The following is an 18,400-nucleotide window of genomic DNA, read 5'->3' as shown; positions in this document are numbered from 1 at the left end:
TAAAAGACGCACTTTTATACATGAGGGATGCACAGAGGGATATTTGCCGGCTGGCATCCAAAATTAGTGCAATGTCCATTTCTGCCAGGAGAGGGTTATGGACTCGGCAGTGGACAGGAGATGCAGATTCCAAACGACACATGGAAGTTCTGCCTTATAAGGGTGAGGAGTTGTTCGGGGATGGTCTCTCGGACCTCGTTTCCACAGCAACAGCTGGGAAGTCTACATTTTTACCCCATGTTCCCTCACAACCAAAGAAAGCACCGTATTATCAGGTACAGTCCTTTCGGCCCAATAGGGGCAAGCGGGTTAAAGGCGCGTCCTTTCTGCCCAGAGGCAGAGGTAGGGGAAAGAAGCTGCAGCATACAGCCAGTTCCCAGGAGCAAAAGTCCTCCCCCGCTTCCTCTAAGTCCACAGCATGACGCTGGGGCTTCACAGGCGGAGCCAGGTACGGTGGGGGCCCGTCTCAAATTTTTCAGCAATCAGTGGGCTCGCTCACGGGTGGATCCCTGGATTTTTCAGATAGTATCTCAGGGGTACAAGCTGGAATTCGAGACATAGAAACATAGAAACATAGAATTTGTCGGCAGATAAGAACCACTTGGCCCATCTAGTCTGCCCCTTATTTTTTTTTATATTATTTTTTAACACTAACCTTATTTGATCCTTATTTCTTTGTAAGGATATCCTTATGTCTATCCCATGCATGTTTAAATTGCTCTACTGTCTTAGCCTCTACCACCTCTGATGGGAGGCTATTCCACTTGTCCACTACCCTTTCTGTGAAATAATTTTTCCGCAAATTTCCCCTGAACCTCCCCCCCTCCAGTCTCAGTGCATGTCCTCGTGTCCTATTGCTTCTCTTCATTTGGAGAATGTTTCCCTCCTGGACTTTGTTAAAACCCTTCATATATTTGAATGTTTCTATCATGTCCCCCCTTTCCCTTCTCTGCTCCAAACTATACATATTGAGATTTCTTAGTCTTTCTGGGTATGTTTTGTGATGTAGGCCATGCACCATTTTAGTTGCCCTCCTTTGTACAGTTTCTAATGTATTAATATCCTTTTGAAGATATGGCCTCCAGAACTGAATACAGTATTCTAGATGAGGCCGTACCAATGACCTATACAGTGGCATTATTACTTCTTTCTTTCTGCTGCTGATTCCCCTCCCAATGCAGCCAAGCATCTGACTAGACTTCCTCATTGCCTTGTTACATTGCTTACCTGCTTTTAAGTCATCTGAAATAGTGACTCCTAGATCCCTTTCCTCCTCAGTAGTTTCCAGTATAGTGCCATTAATACTGTATTTAGCTTTAGGATTTTTGAGACCCAAGTGCATGATTTTGCATTTTTTGGCATTAAACTGTAATTGCCAGACTCTTGACCATTCCTCTAGTCTACCTAGATCCTCAATCATTTGTTTTACCCCACCTGGTGTGTCTACCCTGTTGCATACCTTTGTGTCATCTGCAAAAAGGCATACTTTCCCTTTAATGCCATTTGCAATGTCACCAATAAAGATATTAAAAAGCACTGGTCCAAGTACAGATCCCTGGGGTACTCCACTGGTAACATTTCCCTCATGTGAATGCACTCCATTTACCACAACTCTCTGTTTTCTATCCTTCAACCAAGATCTTATCCATTCAATAATCCTAATATCCAATCCCAAACTTTCAAGTTTATTTAGCAATCTGCGATGTGGAACTGTGTCAAAAGCCTTACTAAAGTCTAGATAAGCTATATCCATGGCTCCACCTTTATCCATCACTTTAGTCACACAATCAAAAAAGTCAATAAGATTTGTTTGACATGATCTCCCCCCCAGTGAATCCATGCTGTTTGGGATCCAGTAAATTGCCGGATTTGAGATAATCTACAACTCTTTCTTTTAAGAGTGTTTCCATCAATTTCCCTACTACTGATGTAAGACTCACTGGTCTGTAGTTGTTTGCCTCTTCCTTCCTTGCTTCCACTTTTGTGCAGTGGGACTACGTTTGCTCTTTTCCAGTCCCCTGGAATTTCTCCTGTAGCTAATGACTGGTTGAATAATTCTGTCAATGGTGCTACCAGCACCTCTTTAAGTTCTTTTAATATCCTTGGATGTATCCCATCTGGCCCCATAGATTTGTCCACTTTCAGCTTTGAGAGTTCTGTTAGGACCTTCTCCTCTGTAAATGTACTTGTTTCATTTTCCTGAATATCCCTGCAACTTAACTGTGGCCCCTTCCCCTCTCTTTCAGTAGTAAATACTGAGCAAAAATAATCATTAAGATGATCTGCTATTAAATTGTCTCCTTCAACAAGACTCCCAGTGTCCGTCTTTAGTTTTATAATTCCGCCTTTTGTTTTTCTCTTTTCGCTTATATACCTAAAAAAAGTTTTGCCTCCTTTACCCACTGACTGGGCCATTTTCTCCTCAGCTTGTGCCTTTGCACATCTGATTACCTTCTTTGTCTCCTTCTGTCTAACAAGATATATCTTTTTGTCTTCATTATTTTGTGTCTGCTTATATTTCCTAAAAGCCATCTTTTTTGCTCTCACAATATTTGCTACTTCTTTTGCAAACCACACTGGCTTCCTTTTCCTTGTGTTTTTCCTAACAGTTTTGATACAAAGGTCTGTTGCCTTCAATATTGCACATTTGAATGTTTCCCACCTCTCCTGCACTGTTTCCAAGTTCCTCCACTCTGCCAAAGAATCGCTTACACATTTTCCCATCCCTACAAAATCAGCCTTCCTAAAATCCAACACCTTTGTTTTTGTATGGGACGAGTCAGTCTCTGTCTTAATGCTGAACCATACTGCTTGATGATCACTGGATCCCAGTGACGTCTCCCCCCCGCCGTTTCCTCAAATCTGCCTTGCCAACCACTCCCTCGGGCAGGGAGGCAGTGTTACAGGCAATTCACAAGCTGTATTCACAACAGGTGATAGTAAAGGTACCCCTACTTCAACAAGGACGGGGTTACTATTCCACAATGTTTGTGGTACCGAAACCGGACGGTTCGGCGAGACCCATTTTAAATTTGAAATCCTTGAACACGTATATAAAAAAATTCAAGTTCAAGATGGAATCGCTCAGGGCGGTTATTGCAAGCCTGGACGAGGGGGATTACATGGTATCACTGGACATCAAGGATGCTTACCTGCATGTCCCCATTTACCATCCTCACCAGGAGTACCTCAGATTTGTGATACAGGATTGTCATTACCAATTCCAGACGTTGCCGTTCGGTCTATCCACGGCTCCGAGGGTCTTTACCAAGGTAATGGCCGAAATGATGATACTCCTTCGAAAGAAGGGTGTTTTAATTATCCCGTACTTGGACGATCTCCTGATAAAGGCGAGGTCCAGAGAGCAGTTGTTGGTCGGGGTAGCACTATCTCGGGAGGTGCTACTACAGCACGGCTGGATTCTAAACATTCCAAAGTCACAGCTGGTCCCTACGACACGTCTACTGTTCCTGGGGATGGTTCTGGACACAGAACAGAAAAAAGTGTTTCTCCCGGAGGAGAAGGCCAAGGAGCTGTCATCTCTAGTCAGAGGCCTCCTAAAACCAAAACAGGTGTCGGTGCATCACTGCACGCGGATCCAGGGAAAGATGGTAGCTTCCTACGAAGCGATTCCATTCGGCAGGTTTCATGCAAGAACCTTTCAGTGGGACCTGCTGGACAAGTGGTCCGGATCGCATCTTCAGATGCATCGGCTGATAACCCTGTCTCCAAGGACAAGGGTGTCTCTGCTGTGGTGGCTGCAGAGTGCTCATCTTCAAGAGGGCCGCAGATTCGGCATACAGGACTGGGTCCTGGTGACCACGGATGCCAGCCTTCGAGGCTGGGGGGCAGTCACACAGGGAAGAAACTTCCAAGGACTATGGTCAAGTCAGGAGACTTCCCTGCACATAAATATTCTGGAACTGAGGGCCATTTACAATGCCCTAAGTCAGGCAAAACCCCTGCTTCAAAACCAGCCTTATCCAGTCAGACAACATCACGGCGGTCGCCCATGTAAATCGACAGGGCGGCACGAGAAGCAGGACGGCAATGGCAGAAGCCACAAGGATTCTCCGATGGGCGGAAAATCACGTGTTAGCACGGTCAGCAGTGTTCATTCCGGGAGTGGACAACTGGGAAGCAGACTTCCTCAGTAGGCACGACCTCCACCCGGGAGAGTGGGGACTTCATCCAGAAGTCTTTCAAATGATTGTAAACCGTTGGAAAAGGCCACAGGTGGACATGATGGCGTCCCGCCTAAACAAAAAGCTAGAAAAATATTGCTCCAGGTCGAGAGACCCGCAGGCGATAGCTGTGGACGCTCTAGTGACACCGTGGGTGTACCGGTCGGTTTATGTGTTCCCTCCTCTTCCTCTCATACCAAAGGTACTGAGGATAATAAGGAGAAGAGGAGTAAGAACTATACTCATTGTTCCGGATTGGCCAAGAAGAGCTTGGTACCCGGAACTTCAAGAAATGATGTCAGAGGACCCATGGCCTCTACCGCTCAGACAAGACCTGCTGCAACAGGGGCCCTGTCTGTTCCAAGACTTACCGCGGCTGCGTTTGACGGCATGGCGGTTGAACACCGGATCCTGAAGGAAAAGGGCATTCCGGAGGAAATCATTCCTACGCTGATTAAAGCTAGGAAAGAAGTTACCGCAAACCATTATCACCGCATATGGCGAAAATATGTTGCGTGGTGTGAGGCCAGGAAGGCCCCAACAGAGGAATTTCAGCTGGGCCGTTTCCTGCACTTCCTACAGTCAGGGGTGACTATGGGCCTTAAATTGGGTTCCATTAAGGTCCAGATTTCGGCTCGATCGATTTTCTTCCAGAGAGAACTGGCTTCACTACCTGAAGTTCAGACTTTTGTTAAGGGAGTGCTGCATATTCAGCCCCCTTTTGTGCCTACAGTGGCACCTTGGGATCTCAACGTGGTGTTGGATTTCCTAAAGTCACATTGGTTTGAGCCACTGAAAACCGTGGATTTGAAATATCTCACGTGGAAAGTGGTCATGTTGTTGGCCTTGGCTTCGGCCAGGCGTGTATCAGAATTGGCGGCTTTGTCATGTAAAAGCCCTTATCTGATTTTCCATATGGATAGGGCAGAATTGAGGACTCGTCCCCAGTTTCTCCCCAAAGTCGTATCAGCTTTTCATCTGAACCAACCTATCGTGGTGCCTGCGGCTACAAATGACTTGGAGGCTTCCAAGTTGTTGGACGTAGTCAGGGCCCTGAAAATCTATGTTTCCAGAACAGCTGGAGTCAGAAAGACTGACTCGCTATTTATCCTGTATGCGCCCAACAAGTTGGGTGCACCTGCTTCAAAGCAGACTATTGCTCGCTGGATCTGTAGTACGATTCAGCTTGCACATTCTGCGGCTGGACTGCCGCATCCTAAATCAGTAAAAGCCCATTCCACGAGGAAGGTGGGCTCTTCTTGGGCGGCTGCCCGAGGGGTCTCGGTTCTTCAACTTTGCCGAGCAGCTACTTGGTCGGGGTCAAACACGTTTGCTAAATTCTACAAGTTTGACACCCTGGCTGAGGAGGACCTAGAGTTTGCCCATTCGGTGCTGCAGAGTCATCCGCACTCTCCCGCCCGTTTGGGAGCTTTGGTATAATCCCCATGGTCCTTACGGAGTCCCCAGCATCCACTAGGACGTTAGAGAAAATAAGAATTTACTCACCGGTAATTCTATTTCTCATAGTCCGTAGTGGATGCTGGGCGCCCATCCCAAGTGCGGATTGTCTGCAATACTTGTATATAGTTATTGCTTAACTAAAGGGTTATTGTTGAGCCATCTGTTGAGAGGCTCAGTTGTTATCATACTGTTAACTGGGTATTGTATCACGAGTTATACGGTGTGATTGGTGTGGCTGGTATGAGTCTTACCCGGGATTCAAAATCCTTCCTTATTGTGTCAGCTCTTCCGGGCACAGTATCCTAACTGAAGTCTGGAGGAGGGTCTTAGTGGGAGGAGCCAGTGCACACCAGTAGTCTAAAGCTTTCTTTATAGTTGTGCCCAGTCTCCTGCGGAGCCGCTAATCCCCATGGTCCTTACGGAGTCCCCAGCATCCACTACGGACTACGAGAAATAGAATTACCGGTGAGTAAATTCTTATTTTTTCTCCTGTGGGGAATAATAGGATATCTGTGGGCAGAAATGTGATTGCTTTATGTGCGAGCAACATGATTTATGTAAAGAGCAACATGATTTATGTGGGGAGCAATGTGATTATTTTTTCTGCGTAGGCCAATGTATGTATGGATTTTTTTTACTGTGAGGGCCAATGTGTTTTTTTTTTTTCTGTGGGGAACTGATGGTGTGCCTTGGCAATTTTCAAATATTGTTCGGTGTGCCACGAGTAAAATAAGGTTGAAAATCACTGGTCTAGTGTGTACCCATCATAACTCAGTGTGCTATCAGTTAACGATCACATGTGCCAATGGTTAGGATCATAAAGCTTCTATGTTAGGCTGGGCCGCTTTTGGTAACTTGTACCGCTGTACTGTGACACTACATGGTGAATTGGACCACTAAATATTGCTATTATCTATTCTGCAGTGCGAAAAAGTAAAACATTTCTTTATGCATGTACATGAACACTTCTTCCATGGCCGGAATAAGGGCGGGGCGAAAGGGGAGGTTGTCCCTGGGCCCCCACACCCAGGAGCGTAGTAGTCTCCCCCCTCCTGGCAGCTCGGCTGTTCATTAACAGCGCCGCCAAGGAGGTGTTCCTTGCACAGCATTTCATAGTCTCTCGGGATTTTAAGGCAGCATCCCACAAGACTATGAAATGCTGTGCTAGGAACACCTCCTCGGCGGCGCTGTTAATGAACAGCTGAGCCACCGGGAGGGGGGAGACTACTACGCTCCCGGGTGTGGGGGAACTGACTCCGGCATCCGCTGCTCAGCCGCTCGCTGGACAGGTAGCGTGCGCGCATGTGTCTGTGTGTGTGTGTGTGTGTGTGTGTGTGTAAGGGGGGCTCAAGGGTCTTTATCATCTACTGTAGTGGGGGCCCCCACAACTTCATTGCCCGGGGCCCCCACCAGGCTTAATCCGGCCCTGACTCCTTCCATATACACAAACATCTATAAACAAACAAATTGCAGGACTTTACTGTGGATTAAAATTTCTGCAACTCAAAACATTTCTTTGCAGAAATTGTGAACCTGTCTCTGTGTAACAGATTCTGATCGTTTAGTGACCACACTTGCGGCATAAGCAGATGCAGCCCCCACTAATACTGAGAAAAGTGTATCGGCAGTGAGTGCATGAAGTGTGCGCTGGACTAGGCCTCTATAACTAGTTTAAAAACAAGTCCTGTTACAAATAAAGGATGGTAAAATACTGCCCCACCACCACCTTCAATCAACATAACACCAAATCATTTTGAGATGCAAATTAACAAATGAATAAAACAAGCCAGCAGGTGGGTACCTACCTCATACTTCATTTTTCTTTTAGTGATACCATTTAGAAAAGTGTCACTCCCCTAATAGTAAGAAACAACATGGTTAGGTACACAGTCACAGAATAACATGTCACGCACACATTTGTCATGCAGTTATCCCTTAGGACGCATGATATTTTATATAGGGCGTGAGTCTCTCTCGGACCAACTGTGCGAAATCCAGGTCTTGGAGGTCAAGCAAGATTCCGTACTTCTACGTAATCATTGCAGACATTGATGTTCCATGTAATTGCATTTATTGCTCATCACATTACGGCCAGAGTAATTCTATTACCATTCATTTTCCTAGGTCTCACAATATACAACTAGATAGCCTCTGTATACACACACAGACCATGTGCAAGTAATTGTATTTGCCTAAAATGTATTACCCTAAAATGCCGGTTACATTAAATATTAATTTGGCACTAAATATACTTTTGCTGTGTGCTAATGTTCCCCGTTATCGGCTATTTCAGGCTTATAAAATGGCTCTGTTCCGCATCCTTTAAAATATATCATAAAGAGGTAGGCAACCTGTGGCCCGCCAGCTACCATGCAAGTACATATCCCAGCATGTCCTGCAACAGTTTAACCCCAACAAGGCATGCTGGCAGATGTAGTTCCACAGCAGCTGGAGTGCCACAGGTTTGCCTAGCCATATTATATCTCTGAGGAAAATGTGCTACAAAAAATGACAATGTTACATTTTTATCTGAAATCTATTCACTGCATTATTGCTAGTTATTTTTATAGCACACATACTACACAGTCATTATCATTGCTTGCAATCTATATTCCCTATCACATGGACATACATACACCCTGTGGTTTATTTTTGTTAGAAGTCAACATTGGAAGAAGATACAAACTCCACACATATAGAGCATTGGTTGGAAATTAAACACATGTCCTCAGTACTGTGAGGCAGTAATGCTAACCACTACCACAAGCTGCCCAGTTCAAACAGCTTTCGCATGAGCAGCTACTGATTAAAATTATATGCAGCATGCCTATATTCTGTGTGTGACTGCGACTGTATTTGCATATAAAATGCTATGCCTCAGTGTTTTCCTGGAAAACACTATAACATGGCATTTTGGATGCAGACACAGCCCCACTTATTGCATTAGATTGCGTCTAAGACGCATTTTGCGGGGAAAAATTGCAAAAAAAGACGCTCGGCGCTACCGAGTCCCGCCACATCATGGTGTGACTTGAAGAGCTGTTTAGCGTGACTGCAGAGGAGAGGACACATCTGTATTGCGGTTACAAACTAAGCACAGGAAGTCACAGAATTATATTGTGATGATATGATACACTCAGCATTTCATGAAAGTACTATAAGCGGTGAATGCAACTTGGACGGGTATGGTACTCAGGGTCGACACCTATTGGTCGACAGTGGCTAGGTCGACACTAGAAATTGGTCGATATGGCCATTAGGTCGAAATGAACAAGGTCGACATGTTTTTTTGGTGTCGTTTTTCTTCGTAAAGTGACCGGGAACCCCAATTAGTGCACCGTGTCCCCTCGCATGGTGAGCGAAGGCACAGGTTACCTTTCCCAATCGTTGTCCACGTGAATCGTAAAGTATGAAAAAGTTAAAAAAAAGAGGGGAAAAAAATGAAAAACTCGTGTTGATCTTTTTGCATGTCGACCTTGTTCACGTCGACCTATTTCTAGTGTCGACCCGGAGTCCGGATACCACTTGGACTGCCATACGATTTTGCTATCCAAATGCTTCATGTATTGATTACAGGGCAGTATCATTCCCCATTTTACATGCTGACCACTTGAGGCGCATCATCTCTGACCAGAATAGTTGTAAAGCACCCATCTAACATTGCCCATAGGCTGCTAAATGCTGGGGCATATAGTCAAAAGCTGAATGCATAGAGCGACAGCTTGTAATAATAACACTATAGAAAAACCAGCTACTGAATATTTCAGAGCATTTTTCAAGCTGGCAGCAAAAAGGCTGCTTCGAAAATTCGACATACTTTCCAAGCAGCTGCTAAATCACTTGTGTGACAGGTGCGTAAGAAATAAGAAACTTCTATGCAGCAGGTTTATGAGCGAGTTGTTTTACTGCTGGCCCTGGACAATGTCTGCACAGAAGACCAGTGGACTGCTGCTATTCTACACATTACTAGTAACAGGGATGCATATGGATTTTAGATCTAGTATTTCAAGGTAAAAACACAATAACTAAATCAATTTAATAGATAAAAATACGCTCATTTGTTTAAATCAAGAGGAATTTTAAATGTGCCAATTTAGATTTTTTTTTTAGTGAAATCAATAAAAGAGGTGTAATCAGTGGAAGAGAACATTGTCGGCGTAGAAGGACTCTGGAAGGAGGAGGAATCTGGAACAAGCCAAGATCAGTAGATAGAAGTGGACATAATTACAGTATATGGGCAATACAGAAGATGGACAAAGCTGCTTCAGCGCATAGGTAAGAATAGAATAAATATTAATACGAGGTCACAGGTACAAACCACAAATCAGATAGGGGAATTATCATTATCATCATTGTATTGTAAGGTCCCGCAGGGCTCAACAGGGCCAGACAGTGGGGAAAACAGACAAAACATTACACAAGGTCACGCGCGGTAGCTACACTAAATGCAGACATGAAAATATAAGGCAGGGAAAGTGCTGTGGTCACAAGAGAGCTTACACTGTAACTCTGTACACCCGATTCCGCGAGACTCTGATAGCACTGGGTGTCTTTTTTCCACGTCATTTTTACCCCAAAATGCGTCTCAGGTGCAATGCGATGTGTCTAGGATACACTAGGAGACACCAGGATACACTAGGAGACACTGCTGTTTAATTTGATATTCAAAACTTCTGTATGTGTTGTATACAGTAAGTCTTTGAATCTATATTCAGCGCTAGCAGAGTTGCACGGGATCTGGCAGCTCACTACCGCCAGACATCTGGTGCTACATGGCGTACTGAGGCTAGATTACGAGCACACATCTGTAGTCTGTAGCTCAGAGTGGAGATTAGGACAGTTATGAGGCGGCATCAGTGTGGGTAGTATAGGAAGGAGTATGGTAAGCGCTAATATATAAATGCGTTCCAGAGAGCAAAGAGTCTAACCGGGCTTAGTAGGAAATTCCGTAAGTGGTTAGCGGCACCGAGGAGTGTTATAGGTGGAAACGACAGAAGTTAACAGAGGTGAAGGGAGATACTATCATAGGTAGATCTTGGAGGGTGAGACGGACAGCATTTTGAACTAAGATGCGAGATGGATGTGGGGATCGTGTTGTCGAGGGCTGTGTCGGTAAGGGTGAGTTTTTTTTCCATTGCATCTTGGAGGCATCGGTGAGCCAATGTAGGGCTTTACAAACTAATGTGGCAGATGAAGAGTTATATACTGTAGGAAGAGCTGTCTTCCCATGGGGCAATTAAGATGGACTTAATTGAGGAGAGATAGGTGATGTGACTGCCAGATAGGAGGTTGTAGTAGTGTAGGCGGGATATAATGAGAGTGGATAAAAGTTTTGGAAGCACCCCGGGTAAAAATATTAGGTATTCTGACAATATTTCTAAGATGGAGATGACAGTACAGAGAGAGACTGCATGTGAGGACTAAAGAAGAGAGTGGAGTCAAGTGTGATGTGACACCAAGGCAAAGGGCCGGTGAGCTTTGAGGGTAAGTGGTGACTCAGGAAGGAGGGAAGACAATAACCTCTATTTTTGAGATGTTAAGACTAATAGGCCCTACACACATGCCGATTTGTTTGAAAGATATGAACGATCTCGTTCATAAATGAACGAGAACTCGTTCATATCTTTCAGTGTGGAGGCTCCAGCATTGAACGATGCGCGGCCCCGCACTCGTTCATCGCTAGTCCCCCGTTGGCTGTACATGCAGGCCAATATGGACGATCTCGTCCATATTTGCCTGCACTTCAATGGAGCCGCGTGACGGGGGGAGTGAAGAAACTTCACTCCCCCCCCGTCACTGCCCCCCCCCCCCCCCCCCCCCGCGCGCGCGCCGCCGGGTCGCTCGTCGTCCGTATCTGCCGTCGGGCAGCTCGGCGGCGGATCGGCATTTCTGTAGGGCCCTTTAGACTGCATTTTAACATCCAAGTGGCAATAGCTGAGAGATAGTTAGTTTACAATATAGTACAGTGGAGAATTCAGGGGAGGAAAGGTGGATGTGGGTGTCATCAGACTAGATGACTGACACTGGAGGCAGAAATAATTAATTAGTTGCCCAAAAGATACAGTATACAATCAGAAACACAATGTCCAGAAATCTTTGTTGGAGTCCAACAAATACTGGATGTGGAATGGATTGTGTGGCTGTGGTACAGACAACTAAAGAATAAGTTCAACAGGTAGGAAGTGAACCATGAACAAACTGTGTCTCAAAACCCAACAGAGTAGAGGTAGATCCACAAGGTCGGAAGCAGCAAAGAGGTCCATGGCGAAAATAAAGAGACTTAGACTTTGCTATAAGTGGATCAGTGATCACTTTTGTAAGTACAGTCTTAACAGATCATCAGGGGCCCAAGTTCAGAGAGTCAAGAAGGGAGGAGAAAGTGAAATACTGTAGGGTGGTAGCTTTATAATTGGTGAGATGAGATTAATCTGGTCACTGAAGTAGGGTTGTAAAATGTGCTGTGAAAGTGGAAGGTGGAAGAGGTGCAGGTAGACAAAGAAGCAAATTTAAGGTAGCAAAGAGGTGACAGTAGTTAGAAGACTGGGTGGAAATAGGAGAATTTGTAAAAAGTGTGTTTAGAAGAAAAATAAAGTTTAAAAAAGGATGCTCATAGTAATTCAAATCCCTTAGAACAGGGCTGGCCAAACCAGTCCTCGAGACCTACCAGCAGTTCACATTTTCCAGACCACCTAGCTAGTGCACAGGTGTGGTCATTACTAATTAGGATGTGCTGCATTCATTCCTAACTGACAATTCTACAGGTCTCTAGGAGTCCTGGAAAACATGAACTGTTGGTAGATCTCGAGGACTGGTTTGTCCAGCCCTGCCTTAGAAGAAGGTTTCAGGTACTGCACTTTGACAATGACAAACAAGCAAATCCCCAGATAGGGAATATAGAATCCAGCAGTTACGGCTCAGACAGGTTCAGATCCTGACACTGTAACTATACATCATTTTTTAAATGAAGTCAATTAAAAAACAAACAAAAATAAATAAATCTTGTTTTCTTCTTTTATAAATTGGCCACATGTCATATTTTATAAGATGTATTTTTTAAATTAACCCTTCAGTCCTAGCCTGCTGGTTACAACTATCATATTGCACTTTACATACTGTACCAAACATCCCTCTAGGAAGCCAATAATTACCTTTTCAGTTTCATAAGAGTAGGACATACTGAGGCTGCTGAGGTCCTCACAAGGCAAATTAACATTTTGAAGCCGTCTCTGCACTTCTTCTTCAATGTACGCATGTATACTGGAACATCATAAATATGTTAATCAAACAGTTTCGAAAGCAAATTGCACTTCTGTCTCTACAAGGGCCAAACAAGATTTCCCACATACTTAAGACTAGCAACTTACACTCTCATATACCATTTAAAGAGAAGCAAACGTAATCAAAAAGTGAAATTTGCCAGCAGTACCCACTTACTGCACTGTGCACCATGCAATTTAGACATAATTGCACAAATACTTTCAAATCTAGGGAAATTACTTTTTTTATTTTTTTCGCTACAATAATATTTTATTTTAGCACGCAACCTGGAACAACAATGGTCTTTATCAAAACCATAAAAGCACTCAGACCCAAAGTGCAGTTATTATACCTATGCCCATATTTTACCATGTTAACGTCGGAAGAGGGTTTTAAATATGATTACAGCATATACCTGTCATCGGTTAACTGAAGCAAATGTGACGGAGATTTCACTGGTGTTGCCGGAGAGTTAGCGAGGGGAGGCTTTTCCTCCAGGGCTCCTGACAGGTTCTTTGAAAGAGGATCAGTCACATAGATCTTCTGTTTCAGTTGCTGGATCTCATGAGATAACCTGTGTATGTTTCACGAAATGCAACAACAAAATCCATGCAGACAGATTAATAAAAACAAAAAAAAGAGTAAACCAAATTAAGCAACTAGACCAAAAGAAAATACACACATTTTTCAAACAGTGTATAAGATGTTAACGTTTCGCAGTAAAGAGCGGCTTAACAAATCGTAAATACAATATCAAAATAGATCTTGTAATAAACCATGACAGATTAATTAAGATGTTGAATACACAGGGGAATAGTTCTTGAGTTAATTTTGTAGAAAATTACCTGAAAAAGCAAATATTAAGTATAGTATGACCAAAAAATGTACAAAAGGGTGGCACAGCAAATATTGGAGCTCCACCGGTTTGGTTTGCAAAAGCAGACTCTATGAGGGCTACAAAATTCTGAATTAACTAAAGATCGATTTAAAATGGGTGGTCTTCACTTTCGACGACGACCAGCATACCGACGCCGGAATCCCGACCACCGGCATACCAACAGTTCTTCTCCGTCTTGGGGGTTCACAACCTCACTAGAGGGAGACGCGCGCCACTGTGCCGCAAGGGGCTCATTTGCGCTCGCCCGGCTGTCGGTAAGCCAGCAGTCGGGATTCTGGCGTCGGTATGCTGGTCGCAGGAAGCCCAACCGCCGGCATACCATACTACACCCATTTAAAACTATATATTAATTCTATAAGAATTTTTACCGAGAGACCTATCTTGAGAGAATGGCTGAACCATCTCTCAAAATACCATGTAGATGTTCCAGTTGAAGAGAAAAATTAGATTGGGGCAACGGTTCGGGTGCTGTGGAGCGGTAAAGTTCCCATGTAATGTCTATAGGAGCAGAGTGTGTGATCAGGTTTACATTTGTTGCTTGATAGGAGTTTATTCTTTAAAAAATAAACGTAAATTTAGAGGAGTTTCAAATAATCCAATTCAAATCGTTTAACATCAATGTTGTATTTCAGAGTCTAAATGGTACATTTACTAACAGGCGATTCCATCCCACAACCCAACCTCCCCCCCCCACCCCCCTTCCCCACACACACACTCGCATTTTTTTATAAAAAAAAAACCTGTTAGTAAAAGTAAGATTTAAACCCCGAGACACAACATCGATGTTGATCAAATAGAATCAATTTGAAAAATTGATCATAAATTTACCCCTTAGAATCCTGGTCCAGGTAGGCATTAGCCTTGGGGCTACTGTACCGCATTTTATTTGAGAGATATCTAAAGTATCAGCCCATATTGGGGCACGTGCAGCCATATAACTGCACATGCATATTAGGCTCACCGGGCCCGTACCTGGAAGTAAAGTGATAGAGTATGTGAAGTCCCGGCAAGAGGCATTTAGTAAACTCAATATTTTTGTAATTTCTTCTTGGCACAAAATTCAGAATATTGGTAAATAAACCCCATTATATGAAGTCATCTACGTCTCTGCAAATGATTGTTCATTTTTATAAACCATTACAGTTTATGCATCTTAAACTTCTGATGTCAGATTATATTAAAGGCCATCTAAAACCTTGCATGCAGATTTTATATATATATATATATATATATATATATATATATATAAAATTGTATTTGTCCTTTATAGGGGCATTTGAAACCAGCCTGAGCCATCCAATAATTACTTTGTGTGGCTATTAGTGTCTAAATGCTGCTACTGGCTAAAAGTTGACTTTTAGTATTGACTTTAAACTTGCCCAGACAAGGACATGCCGAAGTTGACTATATTAAAATATTGTTTGCATATAACATTTTAATGATCTAATTGGATAGTTTGCCATACACGTGCAAAACAAACACATGCCCTTACTGCTGAAGCTGTATTATTTTCTTGACTTTAATGGCTCAAGTTATTCCTTTATATTTAGACTCCAGCTGGACCTTTGGTTTTTCGATAAAAACAGCCCCCACTTTCAAACTCCCAGCAGCAAACTTTAGCAAACCACAATAAGGGCATATTATCAACAGGAACTGTAGTCTGCTATCTTCAGGAAAGGGTTTGAAGGGCAAAACTGAAATCCTTATTAGAAGTGTGCTCTCTGTGAAAAGTAATGATTGGATAAAGAGCCTTAGGACTATACATAACAATTCTAGAAGTTTACATCCAAAAATGTTCACAGTATTTAATAAATAATAAGTATGTGTTAAAATGGTGCTTACTTGAGATTAAGTTTGATAAAAATAAATTGAATATCAAAATAATTCTTTATATTATTTAATAAGCTATTTCCCATTTCTAAAATATGAAGAATGATGTTTAAGAAATGGAAGACATAACAAAGCTTACCGCTCCCTGTCTTGCTCCAAAGCTTTCTGTTCAGCTTCTAAGCTTGCCTGGAGACCGGCCTGTTCTTGGCTGCTGTCCATAGCGGCCAGCTTCCGTTTCTGCTCTTCTATTTCCACATCTATTGTAGACTGTTTTTGGAGTGTTGAATGTCTACGTTCCAATTTAGCAACTGCTTGCTCCAAGGCCTCCCTGTGCTGCTTTTCCCTTGATTCGAGGATCTCCTTCTCCTTTTTTCTAACTTTCTCTTCCTGGCGGGCAATGTTAGCTGTAAACTCAAAGGTTTCTTGCAGCTGTTGCAGTTGGTCACTGCTGGCTCTGAACTGTGCAAGCTGATCAGCCTTTTCTTCAATTTCCTTTTCAATCTGAAATAAAGTTTTGTCTAACCCAAGCAAACCACTATCCAGAACCTCAGATGCTCTTTGCTTTTCATCCAACAAGGCAGGCAAATTGTTCTGCTTTATGTACTCTAGTTGCCGCTCCTTACAGTGTAATCTGTGTTCTGTTTGCTTTATCATGTCCACTTCCTCATTCATAGGAGTTGTGGACAATGAGCAATCATCATCTTTCTTGTGTTCCATATATGAGAGATTTAATCTGCAGAGAATGTCACGATCAGCAATTATCTCCTTCTCTAAGCAATCTTTTTGCAGGTTCAAATCACCAACCAAGCCCGACAATTGACCTAACTGCAGTCTCTTAAAAGTGGTGTACTTATTTGTTGCTTTTTCCACCTCATCACGGTCTTCTTCTCCTTCAGACCTAGCTTCCTTAGCTCGTAGAAGATCTTCTCTGACATCTTCAAGAACTTGAATTTCTTCTTCTAATCTCAAGAAATCATCTCTTTTGAGAAGTTGGATCATCTCCTGCTTTTCTCTAAGTTGTTCCTCAAGGCGAAGAACAAGCTTTAATTGTTCTTTCTCTTGCTCTTCCAGCCGTCTCTTTTCCACCTCTAGTTTCATATACTGCTCGTCCTTCTCCTTTTTCAGTTTTTCCAGTTCTTTAAAGATTTCCATTTTCTCTGCCTTTTCTGAACTGTGAAGTTCCTGAAGTCTCTGAAGTTCTTGCTGGACTCTTGCAAAACACTCTTCTTCCTGTTTCTTTTTCTGGAGTTCTATTTCATGATGTTCTCTAATTCTTTCTTCTTCAAATTTTTCCTTTTCAGCCAGCAAATCTTTCAGCCGGGTTTCAATATCCATGTTTCGCCTCTTCAGGCTCTCTTCTTGTTTGCGGATGTGAAGCTGGACAATCTCTGTTTCTTTACGCTGGTACTCTACTTCTTGCTGCATTTTTTCCAGTTCAGCCTTTTCAGATCTCTGTTTTTCTTCCATCTTTTTTATCATTATCCTGAAATAAGAACAGTATATGTAGAGGATCTTAAGTACAAAACATTAAGGAGGACATGCCAATTCACAAAAAGAAACACATCTAATTAATGGGGTGTTAAAATGAATGGAAAGTGTTGGATTATACATACAATCCTCAAGGTGGCAGGGGCCATCAATCTTTTTTTACAATTACTATAACTCGCCTGAGGTAACTGAAGACTCTGTGGCTGTTGTGTAATTACAAGTTACCATACAAAATTGTGCCTTTGTACACAATGTAAATGGCAAAAACTGAAACGCATTGCTACATGATTTGGTTGCATCCCATGAGAAGTGATGTTGGGTGGTGGAGCTGTCAGAAATCACAGCATAGTATGACAGTAGAAAACTAAGGGGGACATGTACTAAGCAGTGATAAAAGTGGAGAAGTGAGCCAGTGGAGAAGTTGCCCATACCAACCAATCAGCTGCTCTGTATATGTTTAAAGTATGCAAATTATAAATGTAACGTCAATGTTGATTGGTTGCCATGGGCAACTTCTCCACTGGCTACTTCTCCACTTTTATCACTGCTTAGTACATGTCCCCCTAAGCATGCTTTTTATCAATGTCTCATACGGATTTATTTTATGACATAGGGGTATATTCAATTCCTGTCGGATCCTTTCCGAAGGAAAGGATCCGACAGGTCAGTATTCAATGCCATGGCCAAACACGACAGGTTTGGCCATTCCCGACAATGCCAATCTGGCTTTTATTTAAAGTCGGATTGACATTGTTGGAAACGGGGCTTAAACCTGTCGGGTTTGGCCACGCTTCCATCCGAACACGTGGATTTACGACTGAACACGTGGGTTCCAGGAAAAAAAAACAGCCAGCAATGAATAGGTCAGAACCCCTTCCGACCTAAACCTGTTGGAAACTGCCGTCTTCCCGACAAGACGGCAGTTTCTGACAAGAATCGAGTACCCCCCATAGGCTTCCAATGGTCTGTAGGAAACAAAGGAAGACTTGTCACAGAGGTGACCCTGTATGTCAGGGATAATTAACAAGTCTCGCTTCAGCTGCAGTGGAACTACACATCAGTTCATGTACTGCAATAAAGAAGTTATTTTGAAACATCTCTAGCTGCCAGCACTCTTATGCAGCTGAGCAAGTACTTTTAATTTAACTACACATACATACATTTTGTAACTTCCCTTATAAACTGGAAACACTTAGTAGTAAGAGGCTCAAATAAATCTAGTTTTTGGGGCTATATCTAGATGCATTTCTTGGGTTTGAGGGTTTAATTCATCATATGAAAT

At 43.0% G+C, this 18,400-nt stretch overlaps 1 protein-coding gene across 4 annotated transcripts in view; it reads right to left on the bottom strand.

Annotated features, from left to right (window-relative positions):
- Window positions 1-18,400, bottom strand: part of KIF16B (kinesin family member 16B) — a 717,875-nt gene that overhangs the window by 261,402 nt on the left and 438,073 nt on the right. For all 4 annotated transcript variants that reach the window (XM_063918524.1, XM_063918525.1, XM_063918526.1 and 1 more), the window contains 4 exons: window positions 15,770-17,113; window positions 13,318-13,476; window positions 12,794-12,902; window positions 7,451-7,501 (listed from right to left, as the gene is read on the bottom strand). In XM_063918524.1, coding sequence (XP_063774594.1) covers window positions 7,451-7,501; window positions 12,794-12,902; window positions 13,318-13,476; window positions 15,770-17,113 — 1,663 coding nt within the window. The remainder of the gene's footprint in view (window positions 1-7,450; window positions 7,502-12,793; window positions 12,903-13,317; window positions 13,477-15,769; window positions 17,114-18,400) is intronic.

This window comes from Pseudophryne corroboree, chromosome 4 (assembly GCF_028390025.1).
Source record: "Pseudophryne corroboree isolate aPseCor3 chromosome 4, aPseCor3.hap2, whole genome shotgun sequence".
Lineage (NCBI taxonomy): Eukaryota > Metazoa > Chordata > Amphibia > Anura > Myobatrachidae > Pseudophryne > Pseudophryne corroboree.
Note: the sequence above shows the minus strand (reverse complement) of the source record. Positions and strands in the feature narration are given on the sequence as shown.